Raw genomic sequence first — 13,902 nt, forward strand, 5'->3', positions numbered from 1 at the left:
GAGATCTTAATTGTTTTATCCTGCGACTTTGTAACGAAATAAATCATTGGTGGGGATTTGGTGGAATGTCAGTACTATGTTCTTTCATCAACAAAAAAAAAATATATAAAAACAATAATGACAATTGTGGCGATGCTGTACAGTAGGTGAGACGCAGAAAGCATGAACGCTCAAAACTGGGCAAATCGTGGAACACGTTGTGCGATGTATCGACTACAGGATGTTATGTTGTTGTTATGGTATGTTGTGTTACGGAGCATATACAGTAGCATACTGTCAAAATCTGAGAGTGTACAAATGGAACCAAATCCCCTGGCAAGGGTTTGTACAAATAAAAGAACACTGTGGATTTGACTTTATATTACCCGTCTTTAACATTTGCTCACCGTGAATCTATAGTGGACTTTTCCACTATTCTATTTGAAGAGGCCATTATGTCAATGCAGTCACAAAGGAAGGGAGTGTTCTGACCACAGAACAGCTTATCAAAACAGAGCTGTCCTGTAGGTGTGTTACTTAACAGTATATTTATACTTTGTGTTCAGGACTTGTGAGCAGAAGTCCCATGATTAATGACTTGTAAAGTTGTATCGTGCTGTATTGAGTAGGAGTGGACAGTTGCAGCGCACTCACATGCACACGTGCACACACAGGAAAGGCTTCTGTTTGTTCAACTGTGTGCAGATGTGATGTAAAATAAATGTCCAGTGATGGGAAGTGCATGACTGATGCTTAAAGGATGGATGCTTGAAGGATAGTATACACACAGTGTAGGAGTTTCTGACAGGAAAGAGGAGGAGAGGAGAGATGGGGAGAGGAGAGATGGGGAGAGGAGAAGAGAAGAGAAGAGAAGAGAAGAGAAGAGAAGAGAAGAGAAGAGAAGAGAAGAGAAGAGAAGAGAAGAGAAGAGAAGAGAAGAGAAGAGAAGAGAAGAGAAGAGAAGAGAAGAGAAGAGAAGAGAAGAGTCTACTTACATTGATGTCCTTGCCAGCCCAGTTGCATTCCTCCCTCCAGTCAACAGGGGCAGGCCAGTATATCTGGAATACAGAGGTCAAAGTTCAGATGGCATGCATGCTGACCACATGTATACAGTATCTGATAATAGCTTCATGCACCTTGTTCCACTTTCAGAAAGTTGAAAGATTTCGTTTGATCACGATAACCAAGTGTACGACGTGACCTCAGTGCTTCTTTCAGCCAACAGCGGCTGTTCTCTACCTCTCTACAAACTCTACAAACTACTCTCTCTCTCTCCTCCAATTATTCTCTCCTGCGAGCCAACGAAGCTGCATCGTCACCATGCCCTGGCCTCCTCTCCTCCATTTCTCCTCCCCTCAGCCTTTAATCGCTTCTACACTTGCACACCACACCGATCCACGTGTCCACACGCCATAGTTAAAAATCCACATAACCATGCTGTAAAAGAAAACAGAAATACCTAGTGCACACCCTGACCAAAAAATCAAGAGCTCCAAAATGTGAAAAAAACAACTGATCTATCAAATCTCATCTGACGCACCACAGTAACTCAGTCTGTGCATGCAGACACTCAGATGCAGTTTTACGTGTTGCAGGGTGTGCTGTGTCCTGTGTGTACTGTATGTTTTACGTGTTGCAGGGTGTGCTGTGTCCTGTGTGTACTGTATGTTTTTGTTGCAGGGTGTGCTGTGTCCTGTGTGTACTGTATGCAGTTATGTTGTTGCAGGGTGTGCTGTGTCCTGTGTGTACTGTATGTTTACGTGTTGCAGGGTGTGCTGTGTCCTGTGTGTACTGTATGTTTACGTGTTGCAGGGTGTGCTGTGTCCCTGTGTGTACTGTATGTTTACGTGTTGCAGGGTGTGCTGTGTCCTGTGTGTACTGTATGTTTACGTGTTGCAGGGTGTGCTGTGTCCTGTGTGTACTGTATGTTTACGTGTTGCAGGTGTGCTGTGTCCTGTGTGTACTGTATGTTTACGTGTTGCAGGGTGTGCTGTGTCCTGTGGTACTGTATGTTTACGTGTTGCAGGGTGTGCTGTGTCCTGTGTGTACTGTATGTTTACGTGTTGCAGGGTGTGCTGTGTCCTGTGTGTACTGTATGTTTACGTGTTGCAGGGTGTGCTGTGTCCTGTGTGTACTGTATGTTTACGTGTTGCAGGGTGTGCTGTGTCCTGTGTGTACTGTATGTTTTACGTGTTGCAGGGTGTGCTGTGTCCTGTGTGTACTGTATGTTTACGTGTTGCAGGGTGTGCTGTGTCCTGTGTGTACTGTATGTTTACGTGTTGCAGGGTGTGCTGTGTCCTGTGTGTACTGTATGTTTACGTGTTGCAGGGTGTGCTGTGTCCTGTGTGTACTGTATGTTTACGTGTTGCAGGGTGTGCTGTGTCCTGTGTGTACTGTATGTTTACGTGTTGCAGGGTGTGCTGTGTCCTGTGTGTACTGTATGTTTTACGTGTTGCAGGTGTGCTGTGTCCTGTGTGTACTGTATGTTTACGTGTTGCAGGGTGTGCTGTGTCCTGTGTGTACTGTATGTTTTACGTGTTGCAGGGTGTGCTGTGTCCTGTGTGTACTGTATGTTTACGTGTTGCTAGGGTGTGCTGTGTCCTGTGTGTACTGTATGTTTTACGTGTTGCAGGGTGTGCTGTGTCCTGTGTGTACTGTATGTTTTACGTGTTGCAGGGTGTGCTGTGTCCTGTGTGTACTGTATGTTTACGTGTTGCAGGGTGTGCTGTGTCCTGTGTGTACTGTATGTTTTACGTGTTGCAGGTGTGCTGTGTCCTGTGTGTACTGTATGGGTGTTGCAGGGTGTGCTGTGTCCTGTGTGTACTGTATGTTTTACGTGTTGCAGGGTGTGCTGTGTCCTGTGTGTACTGTATGGGTGTTGCAGGGTGTGCTGTGTCCTGTGTGTACTGTATGCAGTTATGGGTTGTGTGATACGCACGTTGAGCTTCATGTGTAATCAGTGTGTGTACTGTGTATCAGACAGCGTGTGTACTGTGTATCAGACAGCGTGTGTACTGTGTATCAGACAGTGTGTGTACTGTGTATCAGACAGCGTGTGTACTGTGTATCAGACAGTGTGTGTACTGTGTATCAGACAGCGTGTGTGTGTACTGTGTATCAGACAGCGTGTGTACTGTGTATCAGACAGTGTGTGTACTGTGTATCAGACAGTGTGTGTACTGTGTATCAGACAGCGTGTGTACTGTGTATCAGACAGTGTGTGTACTGTGTATCAGACAGCGTGTGTGTGTACTGTGTATCAGACAGCGTGTGTACTGTGTATCAGACAGTGTGTGTACTGTGTATCAGACAGTGTGTGTACTGTGTATCAGACAGCGTGTGTACTGTGTATCAGACAGTGTGTGTACTGTGTATCAGACAGCGTGTGTACTGTGTATCAGACAGCGTGTGTGTACTGTGTATCAGACAGTGTGTGTACTGTGTATCAGACAGCGTGTGCGGATTGAAGTGTGTGATCATATTTCTGCTAACAGGTTGAAGTCAGGCCAATATCAAATCCAGTGTAGGTGCCAGTGCGTCTCAGTCTTAATAGAGCCCACTTTGATAAGTGTGTGTGTGTGTGTGTGTGTGTGTGTGTGTGTGTGTGTGTGTGTGTGTGTCAGTGTGTGTGTGTGGTGTGTGTGTGTGTGTGTGTGTGTGTGCGGGCCAAGCAAAGTTTTACATAAAACCTGACACTTTCACTTCTGATCTTGATGCTGATTGGATGGTAGAAATATCCATCAAGGTAGGTCAGCCAGATAGAAATCACCTCAACATTCTTTCCCAGATTCCTTTTCTTTTCTTGCGCTCCTTATCGCTACCTCTGTCTATATTAACCACATATTTCACATACTCAGTCACTCCTTTATTATCCCTCTCTCTCTCTCTCTCTCTCGTAAATGTCTGTACCTTCATGTAAGACCTCCAACAATGGTATATACAGTACAGTAACATTCTCAGTGGCAATGTATTCAGGTCACACTGGAGGTCACACTGGAGCGCTCAAAATAGTTGAGGCCCGCTCAACGTGTTGGTAGCTTTTGTAGCTTGTCACGCAGTAAAAATAAATATATATATATATATATTATTATTATTTATTTTTTTATATAGCACACACTCAAACACTGATGGCACCTACTCATCGGGGATAACCCCTACTCAATTAGGTTCAGTGTCTTGCTCAATGCAAGGACACTTCGACACCAACTCTGGGGGAGCCCACAGCGATCGAACTGGGCCACCGTCTACCTCCTGATCCACTGTCAGCCCCAGCCCCCCCCCCCCCCCACAGTGAAGTATCACTGGCTTCCATTGAAAAGGGCTCATATACGGTAGCTCATCGCTTAGTGTGAACGCATCATCAGTCCATCATACGCTCTATGGGTCACAAATAGATAAAGAAACACTGAGGATTTCACAGTGTGCCCGTTCGTTTACAGCAGGGGTTCTCAACGTTTTTTGGCTGGAAAACCCGAAAATGCTTTGGCCATGTCTCGCATCCCCCCCCCCCCCCCCTCCACGCCACAAATACAAATTGACCGATAGCCTATACAATAACCTTAATAATAGAGAAAATAAATCATAAACTAGCTAGAGGCAAAAAGTGTGTGGTTGCCTAGAGACGAGGCAGCCAATGACAAATAGGTCAATGCGGCAGCCAATGAGAAGATAAGTCGCATATAGTAACCCGAGGGGTTACAGTATATGATCAGGTTCCATGAGGTCATCAAACGTCAAAACTCTGCTAAGCGATTCGGCAAGCTCTTTTTTAGTGATTTGTGACCAACCTTCTGCTCCTGCTTTGCGATGTTGTCCAGCGAGAGCGACAGCAGGAAGTTCCTGGCCCCCACGAAGAGTCTGCCCCGCTCCTCGTCCAGCAGCAGGGCGCTGAAGCAGCACGAACGCTCCAGCTCAAACCTCCGCACCCCATGGAACTGCTGCAGCTCTGGAACACATCATTATAGACCCATTAGAACCATTAGAACCATTAGAACCTCCGCACCCCATGGAACTGCTGCAGCTCTGGAACACATCATTATAGAACCATTAGAACCATTAGAACCTCTGCACCCCATGGAACTGCTGCAGCTCTGGAACACATCATTATAGACCCATTAGAACCATTAGAACCTCCGCACCCCATGGAACTGCTGCAGCTCTGGAACACATCATTATAGAACCATTAGAACCATTAGAACCTCTGCACCCCATGGAACTGCTGCAGCTCTGGAACACATCATTATAGAACCATTAGAACCATTAGAACCTCCGCACCCCATGGAACTGCTGCAGCTCTGGAACAGATCATTATAGACCCATTAGAACCATTAGAACCTCCGCACCCCATGGAACTGCTGCAGCTCTGGAACACATCATGATGGAACCATTAGAACCATTAGAACCTCCGCACCCCATGGAACTGCTGCAGCTCTGGAACAGATCATTATAGACCCATTAGAACCATTAGAACCTCCGCACCCCATGGAACTGCTGCAGCTCTGGAACAGATCATTATAGACCCATTAGAACCATTAGAACCTCCGCACCCCATGGAACTGCTGCAGCTCTGGAACAGATCATTATAGACCATTAGAACCATTAGAACCTCCGCACCCATGGAACTGCTGCAGCTCTGGAACACATCATTATAGACCCATTAGAACCATTAGAACCTCCGCACCCCATGGAACTGCTGCAGCTCTGGAACACATCATGATGGACCCATTAGAACCATTACAACCTCCGCACCCCATGGAACTGCTGCAGCTCTGGAACACATCATGATGGAACCATTAGAACCATTAGAACCTCCGCACCCCATGGAACTGCTGCAGCTCTGGAACACATCATGATGGAACCATTAGAACCCATCATGATGGAACCATTAGAACCATTAGAACCTCCGCACCCCATGGAACTGCTGCAGCTCTGGAACACATCATGATGGAACCATTAGAACCATTAGAACCTCCGCACCCCATGGAACTGCTGCAGCTCTGGAACACATCATGATGAACCATTAGAACCCATCATGATGGAACCATTAGAACCATTAGAACCTCCGCACCCCATGGAACTGCTGCAGCTCTGGAACACATCATGATGGAACCATTAGAACCATTAGAACCTCCGCACCCCATGGAACAGCTGCAGCTCTGGAACACATCATGATGGAACCATTAGAACCATTAGAACCTCCGCACCCCATGGAACTGCTGCAGCTCTGGAACACATCATTATAGAACCATTAGAACCTCCGCACCCCATGGAACTGCTGCAGCTCTGGAACACATCATGATGGAACCATTAGAACCATTAGAACCTCCGCACCCCATGGAACTGCAGCTCTGGAACACATCAGATGGATCCCCCCATTAGAACCCACTACTCAGGACGGGAGGGAGAACCCCCTTTTGGTATTTTAAGCATGTTATACTATATAGCTATTGAAAAATACTAAAATAGAGCTTGTAGATCTGCTATTCTTTAAAAAGAAAAAAGAAAAAAGTGGCACAAATCTTTGAATATATGTCTTTCACAGTGGACGTTTTTAAATCAAATCTTTGCTTCTTGGGGGGGGGGGGGGGGGGGGGGGGGATGCCTGGAACAACATATTTTCAGATGGGGGTCAGCGGCCAATTACATAGCCTATAGTTTCCTTGACATGAAATTGTTTGAGAACCACCGATATAGAAACATAGGTTTTTCAAGAAAACTCTTAGGATTTAGAAGCCTTTAAAAAAAAATCGGCCTCAGGTCTAAATGGGTTAGACATCACACACACCTGGTGTGTCTCCAAACATCGATCACATCGATCACAGCATGCTCACATTCACACACAACCACTCAACAATATCACTATGGATGTGATGGTGCTTATTCAGCATGCTCACATTCACACACAACCACTCAACAATATCTCTATGGATGTGATGGTGCTTATTCAGCATGCTCACATTCACACACAACCACTCAACAATATCACTATGGATGTGATGGTGCTTATTCAGCATGCTCACATTCACACACAACCACTCAACAATATCACTATGGATGTGATGGTGCTTATTCAGCATGCTCACATTCACACACAACCACTCAACAATATCACTATGGATGTGATGGTGCTTATTCAGCATGCTCACATTCACACACAACCACTCAACAATATCACTATGGATGTGATGGTGCCGACATCCCAAAATAATAATACTGAACCCTGCCAGTTGACTGACTGACTGTGGCCTCTGGTACCTCTCACAGTCACTCCCGCCTGGCCAAAAAGCTTGTCTTGAAGGTCTGGGAGTATGTGTATTTAAACGTTATTTTTAGCTTCTTGTATAGTTAACTGAAGGCAGTTTGAGCACTATAGTTATCTGTGTGAGGATGCAATGTGTTTGACTGAGAGAAAGTGTCAGTGTGTGTATGTGTATTGAGTTTGAGTGCGTGTGCGTACGCGTGTGTGCGTGTGTATGAACGCACCCATGTCTGTATCTGGCATGCATGCATGCACGTATCTAAGTGTCAAAACTTTATATGAATGTTCTGTCAAACGAAGCCAAGGCCAGTTGGTTTCTAAAGCAGGATTTATATGAGAACATAAAACTGCTAACTACTAAGTCCACTGACCCGCATTTGATCTTTTCATTACATTCTAAACCCCAAGTCACATGAAGTTAAAGGAGTCAAAAGTTAAAGCTTTGCTGTTCTAATGTACAAACTCACACTCGGGAATGGCACCAATGACTTGAACTGAGATTCCCTTTGTAGGGGGAGCGAACCTTTGTACCATACAGAATAAAACCCGGTCGACTATTAGTTCACTATATATGTATAGACTAGGGCATTAAGCAACTAGTCGACTAGTAAATCCACTAGTCGACCTTGTTGTTACTAGTTGACTAGTTGATAAGAAGATTATAGATTATAGTTATGGTCACCAATGTACACAGTTTTTAAATGTACAAATATGTATTTCCAAAAAAATAAAAGTTTGTTTATAGGTAGTTAAACAACTAGTCATCTAGTAAAAATGAACTAGAAGTGAATGCCCTTTTAGTTCTTCTAACTGTGCCCTCCTGCCAGCTGTTCTCCTGCCAGGCGGCGGAGCCGTAGAGTCCTGTGTTTCATAAGGACCTGTAACTCATCGAGAGCAGCAATGAAACCGTATTGGTCTCAATGGAAAGTTTTAGTGTCACAAGGCCCTGAAGTGCCGCTTCACAGCCACGGCTATTCCTGCCAAGAGCTCATTCTGGAGGAAAACACTACCTAAGACAGTTCGGTTTGAATTAGTAGACATAAGCTATAATAGTTGAGCTCCAGCCAGTGGAAAAAAAAGCCCTAGAGTTGCCTTCAGAAGTATGTAATAGTTACAGGATTTGGAATGGCATGGGTCCCTGCCTGGTCCCTGCCTGATGGAATGACATGGGTCCCTGCCTGGTCCCTGCCTGGTCCCTGCCTGATGGAATGACATGGGTCCCTGCCTGGTCCCTGCCTGGTCCCTGCCTGGTCCCTGCCTGGTCCCTGCCTGGTCCCTGCCTGATGGAATGGCATGGGTCCCTGCCTGGTCCCTGCCTGATGGAATGGCATGGGTCCCTGCCTGGTCCCTGCCTGATGGAATGACATGGGTCCCTGCCTGGTCCCTGCCTGATGGAATGACATGGGTCCCTGCCTGGTCCCTGCCTGATGGAATGACATGGGTCCCTGCCTGGTCCCTGCCTGATGGAATGACATGGGTCCCTGCCTGGTCCCTGCCTGGTCCCTGCCTGATGGAATGGCATGGGTCCCTGCCTGGTCCCTGCCTGATGGAATGACATGGGTCCCTGCCTGGTCCCTGCCTGGTCCCTGCCTGATGGAATGACATGGGTCCCTGCCTGTGGGTCTTTCATTGCTCACTTGTTTTCTTGATCTACTGTAGCTCCTTTCCTATGATGCTCAAATCGATGTGTCGTATTCATTACGTCGGTCTGTTTAATAGTGACAGCATGCATAGCATAGATACCCTATATTAGCTTAGGTTGAAGAAGATTGATCCAAACGAGATACATAAATGGTACTGTAAATGGTGCATTTATATATAGCGCTTTTATCCAAGGCGCTTTACATAAGATTGTGCATTACATTCCCCCATTCACACACACATTCACACACCTTTACATAGACTGTGCATTACATTCACTCATACACACGCACATTCACACAACGATGGCAGAGGAAACCATGCAAGGCACCAACCTGCATATCGGGAGGAATTAGGGGTTCAGTGTCTTGCTCAAGGACACTTCAACACTAACTCTGGGGGAGCCCGGGTTTGAACTGGCAACCTTGCGGTTTCCATCCGGTCACTCTACCCCTGAGCCACTGCTCAGTCACTGTGTGTGTTGGAAGAAGATATTGTTAAAAGTGTAAATAACGGGCTATAGACATTCCAGTACAGCACTTGTACTAAGTGTAAAAGATGTGTGTGAATATTGGTTGCACACACGCACGCAGGCAAGCTCACACACAAGCACACACTCTAGCCTGTGTGAACATTTAGTGATTCCCTCCACTGTTAGAGATTGCATATTATTGTATATTTTGTGTGTACCCAGTACTGTATGTGCATTTATGAAAAGAGTTGTGATCTACAAACTCACGTGACGTCACATCAATGTGTTGGGCACTTCTAGATTGGCCATTTTCTCTTTTCTTTTTTTGTTGCCATTTTTTCTATATCCAGAGGCTAAAGGCTATGGCTATTTGGGGGCCCTTGGCATGGAAACATTTGGAAAGCAACGATATGGGCCTCATCAAACCCTGTACACTCAAGACACTGACCCTGTTGCCACCCTTAGATCTCCATATATGGAGCTGACCTGTTCTGACATTCCATATTCCATACGTGTGAAGTGAGGGGCGCTCTTATCATTATACATCATCTCATGAACAACTGAATTTATGTGATTGGTTAGCCAATTTGTTTGTCTACATATGACATACATTTCCCCTTCATTGTCAATGGCATTTAATGTTTGTGTTGCCACAAATTTACATCATATTTGGCAGACATTTGACCGTAATTTCTGTCAATGGCAAATATCGAGACGTGTGGGGACTAAATTTACATCATATTTGAGGCACATGACCTAATTTATCCTTTCATTGAACTGAATTAATGTGATTGGTTAGCCGATTTGTTCGTCTACATATGATATAAACTTTCCCTTCATTGTCAATGGCATTTGATGTTTGTGTTGCCACAAATTTATGTCATATTTGGTGGACATTTGACCGGAATTTCTCCTTTCATCGTCAAATGGCAAATATCGAGACGTGTCGAGACAAAAGCTGCCCCTCAAAAAGGAAAACTTCTACAAAGTGACCACTTTGAAAGTGTCTCAACAACTTGACGTGCTAACCGAAATGAAAACATTTGACTCCTAATGATGATGTGCATGCAGTCTAGATAGAAGCGGAAGTGTGCTTCAGTGAAGCACTGACCTTGATCTGCTCTCTGCAACAAGCATAGCCTGTTCCTGTCTCCTACATGTATACTGTCTACCTCTGTCTAAACACAAGGCTCAGTGTAATTGATTGGTTGCGTCGGGGCCTTCACAGAGACGTAAGTCCTTGGTGTGTTTAGTAAAGGCTGTAATTGCTGGCTCTTGCAAATGGAACAGATCGCTGGTTTATGTGGTTGTGTCGGGCGCTGAGCCGGCATCTTATATCTCACAATACTCCAGAGATGAAACACAACGCTGCCGCCACGCACATGTGTGTGTGTGTGTGTGTGTGTGTGTGTGTGTGTGTGTGTGTGTGTGTGTGATGTCTGTGTGGCTCAAAGCCCAGCCAAGAATAACAGCAACCACAAATTACGGTTGGCTACTGTTCAGGGGTGTTTATTGTAAAAAGGATATGGCTGACTATCACATGAACCAGAGCGAGGCTGCGTGTGTGACGTGTGTGTGTGTGTGTGTGTGTGTGTGTGTGTGTGTGTGTGTGTGTGTCCGACTGTGTGCATGTGCTGTATCTGTATATATCAGCAATTATTCTCCAATCTCTTTGAGTATGTCTTGGTGCACACGTGCATGCGTGCGTGCGTGCAATTTGTGTGTGTATGTATGTGCACACATGAATGCACGCGTGTGCGCGTCTGTGTGTACAAATATTTCCATGATAGATTGTATGTTTTGTTATGTTTGTGCTTGTATAGTATCTGTTTGGGTGCGTATAGGTGTGTATGTGCATGTGTGAAACGAGTACAACGGATGTGCGACAGCTCACCATGGACCAGCTCCAAGCTTTAGAGATACAAGATACAAAATCCTGTTATAATGGAGGCTCAATGGAGCTGGATTTAAAAATCCCATAGCTGGTGAGGACGGAGGCTCTCCATAGCAACGGGAGCAAATACTAAAAGGTAAATTGACGGTCGCCGCTTTCATATACTGTATGGATTGGGGGGGGGGGTATGAACATGTACGTAACGTAAGTGGCACATGCCATACACTAGCCTAGGGGGTACGATTATAATTGTAGATAAGGATCTGCTATACTGCTATACACACATATCCCTTTACAACACCTCAATATGAGCGAATACACAACTACAAGGACGCACGTCGCACACACTCACACACTCACACACACACTCAGACTTACCAGTTCAAATACCGCACAGGTATCAAATGCACCCAACTCTGGCCGTTCCAACACTCATTTTCACCAATGAACAATAAGTGGATTGTGTACTTAAGCTGGAGGAAAGCAGCCTTAAAAAACATTTATTATGTTTCACTTCACTTCAATTAAACCATTCAGGATGGGAACCCCTTTTGGTGTTTTAAGCATTATTTTAAACTTTAGCTATCTACAAGCTTGTAGCGCGGCACCGAGTGCTGCACTATGAGCTTGTAGATCTTCTAAAATGTAATCGTGAAAATGTGGTGCAAATTTTGTAATATATCTTCGTTCACAGCGAACGTTTCAACTCAAATCTTTGAATATATATTCTTTCAGAGCGAATGTTTTTAACTCAAATCGTTGCTTCGGGGGGGCGTCCCTGGAACAAGATATTTTCAGATGGGGGTCGGCGGGCCAATTACACATATTTTTGGGGGTCCTTGACATGAAAATGTTTGGGAACGACTGACATAGAAACATAGAGTTTCTAGAAGATATTTGTATCGAATCGTTCACTCCGGTGGTCCTGGAGTGGAGTTTCTTACCTTTGTAGGACAGCTTCATGCGAGGCGAGGAGGAGGAGGATGTGGAGGAGGCTGGGGAGGAGGGGGTCCGGGCGGCCGCGGCGGTGGCGGTGCTGGAGGAAGTGTGCGCGGCGGCAGCGGCGGCCAGGCCCAGCATCAGCAGGGAGCTGCACGTCACCATCATGACCGCCATCATCACCATGGTCATCATTGTGACACAGAGAGAACCTTCTTGAAAGGTTCCAGACGTATCGTCAAGTTGCAGAGCTCTAACGGCTCTAGTGGTGTCCGTATAGTTTCCGTTTTATGTCTAGTCTTATTATGTGAAGGTTTTAAGGCAGGTCTTATAATCTTGGGCCTCCTCGACTGTCCAGATTCTTCCCGTAACTATCAAACTCCCCCGTTTAGATTTAGCTTTTATTATTAGCCTCGTTTAGCAAACCGGTCCTCTTTGAGAAGAAGGTGACCTTATACTCCCAAGCCGTCAAGTTCCAAAAACCTGTTCTCTCTCTCTCTCTCAGCGGTCAGTCACGTCCTGTCCCTCGCGGAACTAGTCCCAGCGATCTTGTTCCGTTGCAATCTGAGATGTGTCGTCCGCTGGGTTCTGATTGTGTCCGCTGCTGCATGGGTGAAGGCCGGCCGCCGTTTACCAAAATGTAGAGAGAAAAGACCTGAAATAGATTGAAGGAGAAAAACGCCGGACTGTTTAGACAGAGACTGTGCCAGTGCACATGTGTGTGTGTGTGTGTGCTCCCCTGGCGTCGGAGGTATATTTAGCGTGGGCTAGATTGATGCCCCTGCCAGCCTCTGTTAATGCCAGTCCCCATAATGGCTACAGCACTGTAATCACTTCACATTACAGCAGCAGGACCAAGGGACAGTATCCAGCATACACACATGCACGCACACACACACACACACACACACGCACACACACACACACACACACACACACACACACACACACACACACACACACACACACACACACACACACACACGGTCACCTCACAGTGTGTGTTAGAGATATGATGAATTAGTGCCATATTACCCGACACAAAAACCCACTATATGGCGCTGCCAACCTGAAAGTGGCTGCTGTCCTCTACTCTCATTCCCTTAATGTTTCTCCCTCTCTCTCTCTCTCCAGTTTCAGTCTATCCCACAGGCATTTGTTACACTGCTACGTGTTGCGAGCTCGTGCAGATCACTTATATTAATACAAATAAAACTGTATAGCAGGAGCACACACACACACACACACACACACACACACCTCATCCACCTCTCCGTTTCTCTCTCTCTCTGTCGTCTGTCTTTAAAGACAGGCGTCACCAAGATGAGATCCTTCTGACGAAATGAAACAAAATGAAACAAGGATCATTGGGTAGATGATGGGTGCACAATGAAGTGCTGTTATGTTGGACAAAAATAGCAGACCTACAAGCTCGTAGCGTGGCACTCGGTGCCGCGCTATGAGCTTGTAGATCTGCTATTTTTCAATAGCAAACAGTGTATAACACAATGCTTAAAACACCAAAAGGGGTTCCCGCCCAGAATGGGTTAAGTTGGTTGATTCTAAACAAAAAAGGCTCTATAAAAACAACAACAAAAAGTCTGTATAGCTCTTACTTGGCCCTGACACACAGGAACAGAGGAAGAGGGGGATAGAGGAAGACCACAAAGAGACAGAGAGGAGGGGGAAAGAGAGAAACTGGTTTTGGATTAAGTATAG

The 13,902-nt window shown here is 45.7% G+C and overlaps 1 protein-coding gene across 2 annotated transcripts in view; it reads right to left on the reverse strand.

Annotated features, from left to right (window-relative positions):
• The window catches only part of sema3b (sema domain, immunoglobulin domain (Ig), short basic domain, secreted, (semaphorin) 3B), a 118,996-nt gene that overhangs the window by 35,801 nt on the left and 69,293 nt on the right, over positions 1-13,902 (reverse strand). For both annotated transcript variants that reach the window (XM_080763211.1, XM_080763212.1), the window contains exons 2-4: positions 12,189-12,838; positions 4,767-4,924; positions 975-1,037 (exon numbers count right to left, since the gene is read on the reverse strand). In XM_080763211.1, coding sequence (XP_080619337.1) covers positions 975-1,037; positions 4,767-4,924; positions 12,189-12,378 — 411 coding nt within the window. In that variant the 5' untranslated portion in view covers positions 12,379-12,838. The remainder of the gene's footprint in view (positions 1-974; positions 1,038-4,766; positions 4,925-12,188; positions 12,839-13,902) is intronic.

This window comes from Protomyctophum bolini (genome assembly GCF_963924005.1).
Source record: "Protomyctophum bolini genome assembly, chromosome: 5".
NCBI lineage: Eukaryota > Metazoa > Chordata > Actinopteri > Myctophiformes > Myctophidae > Protomyctophum > Protomyctophum bolini.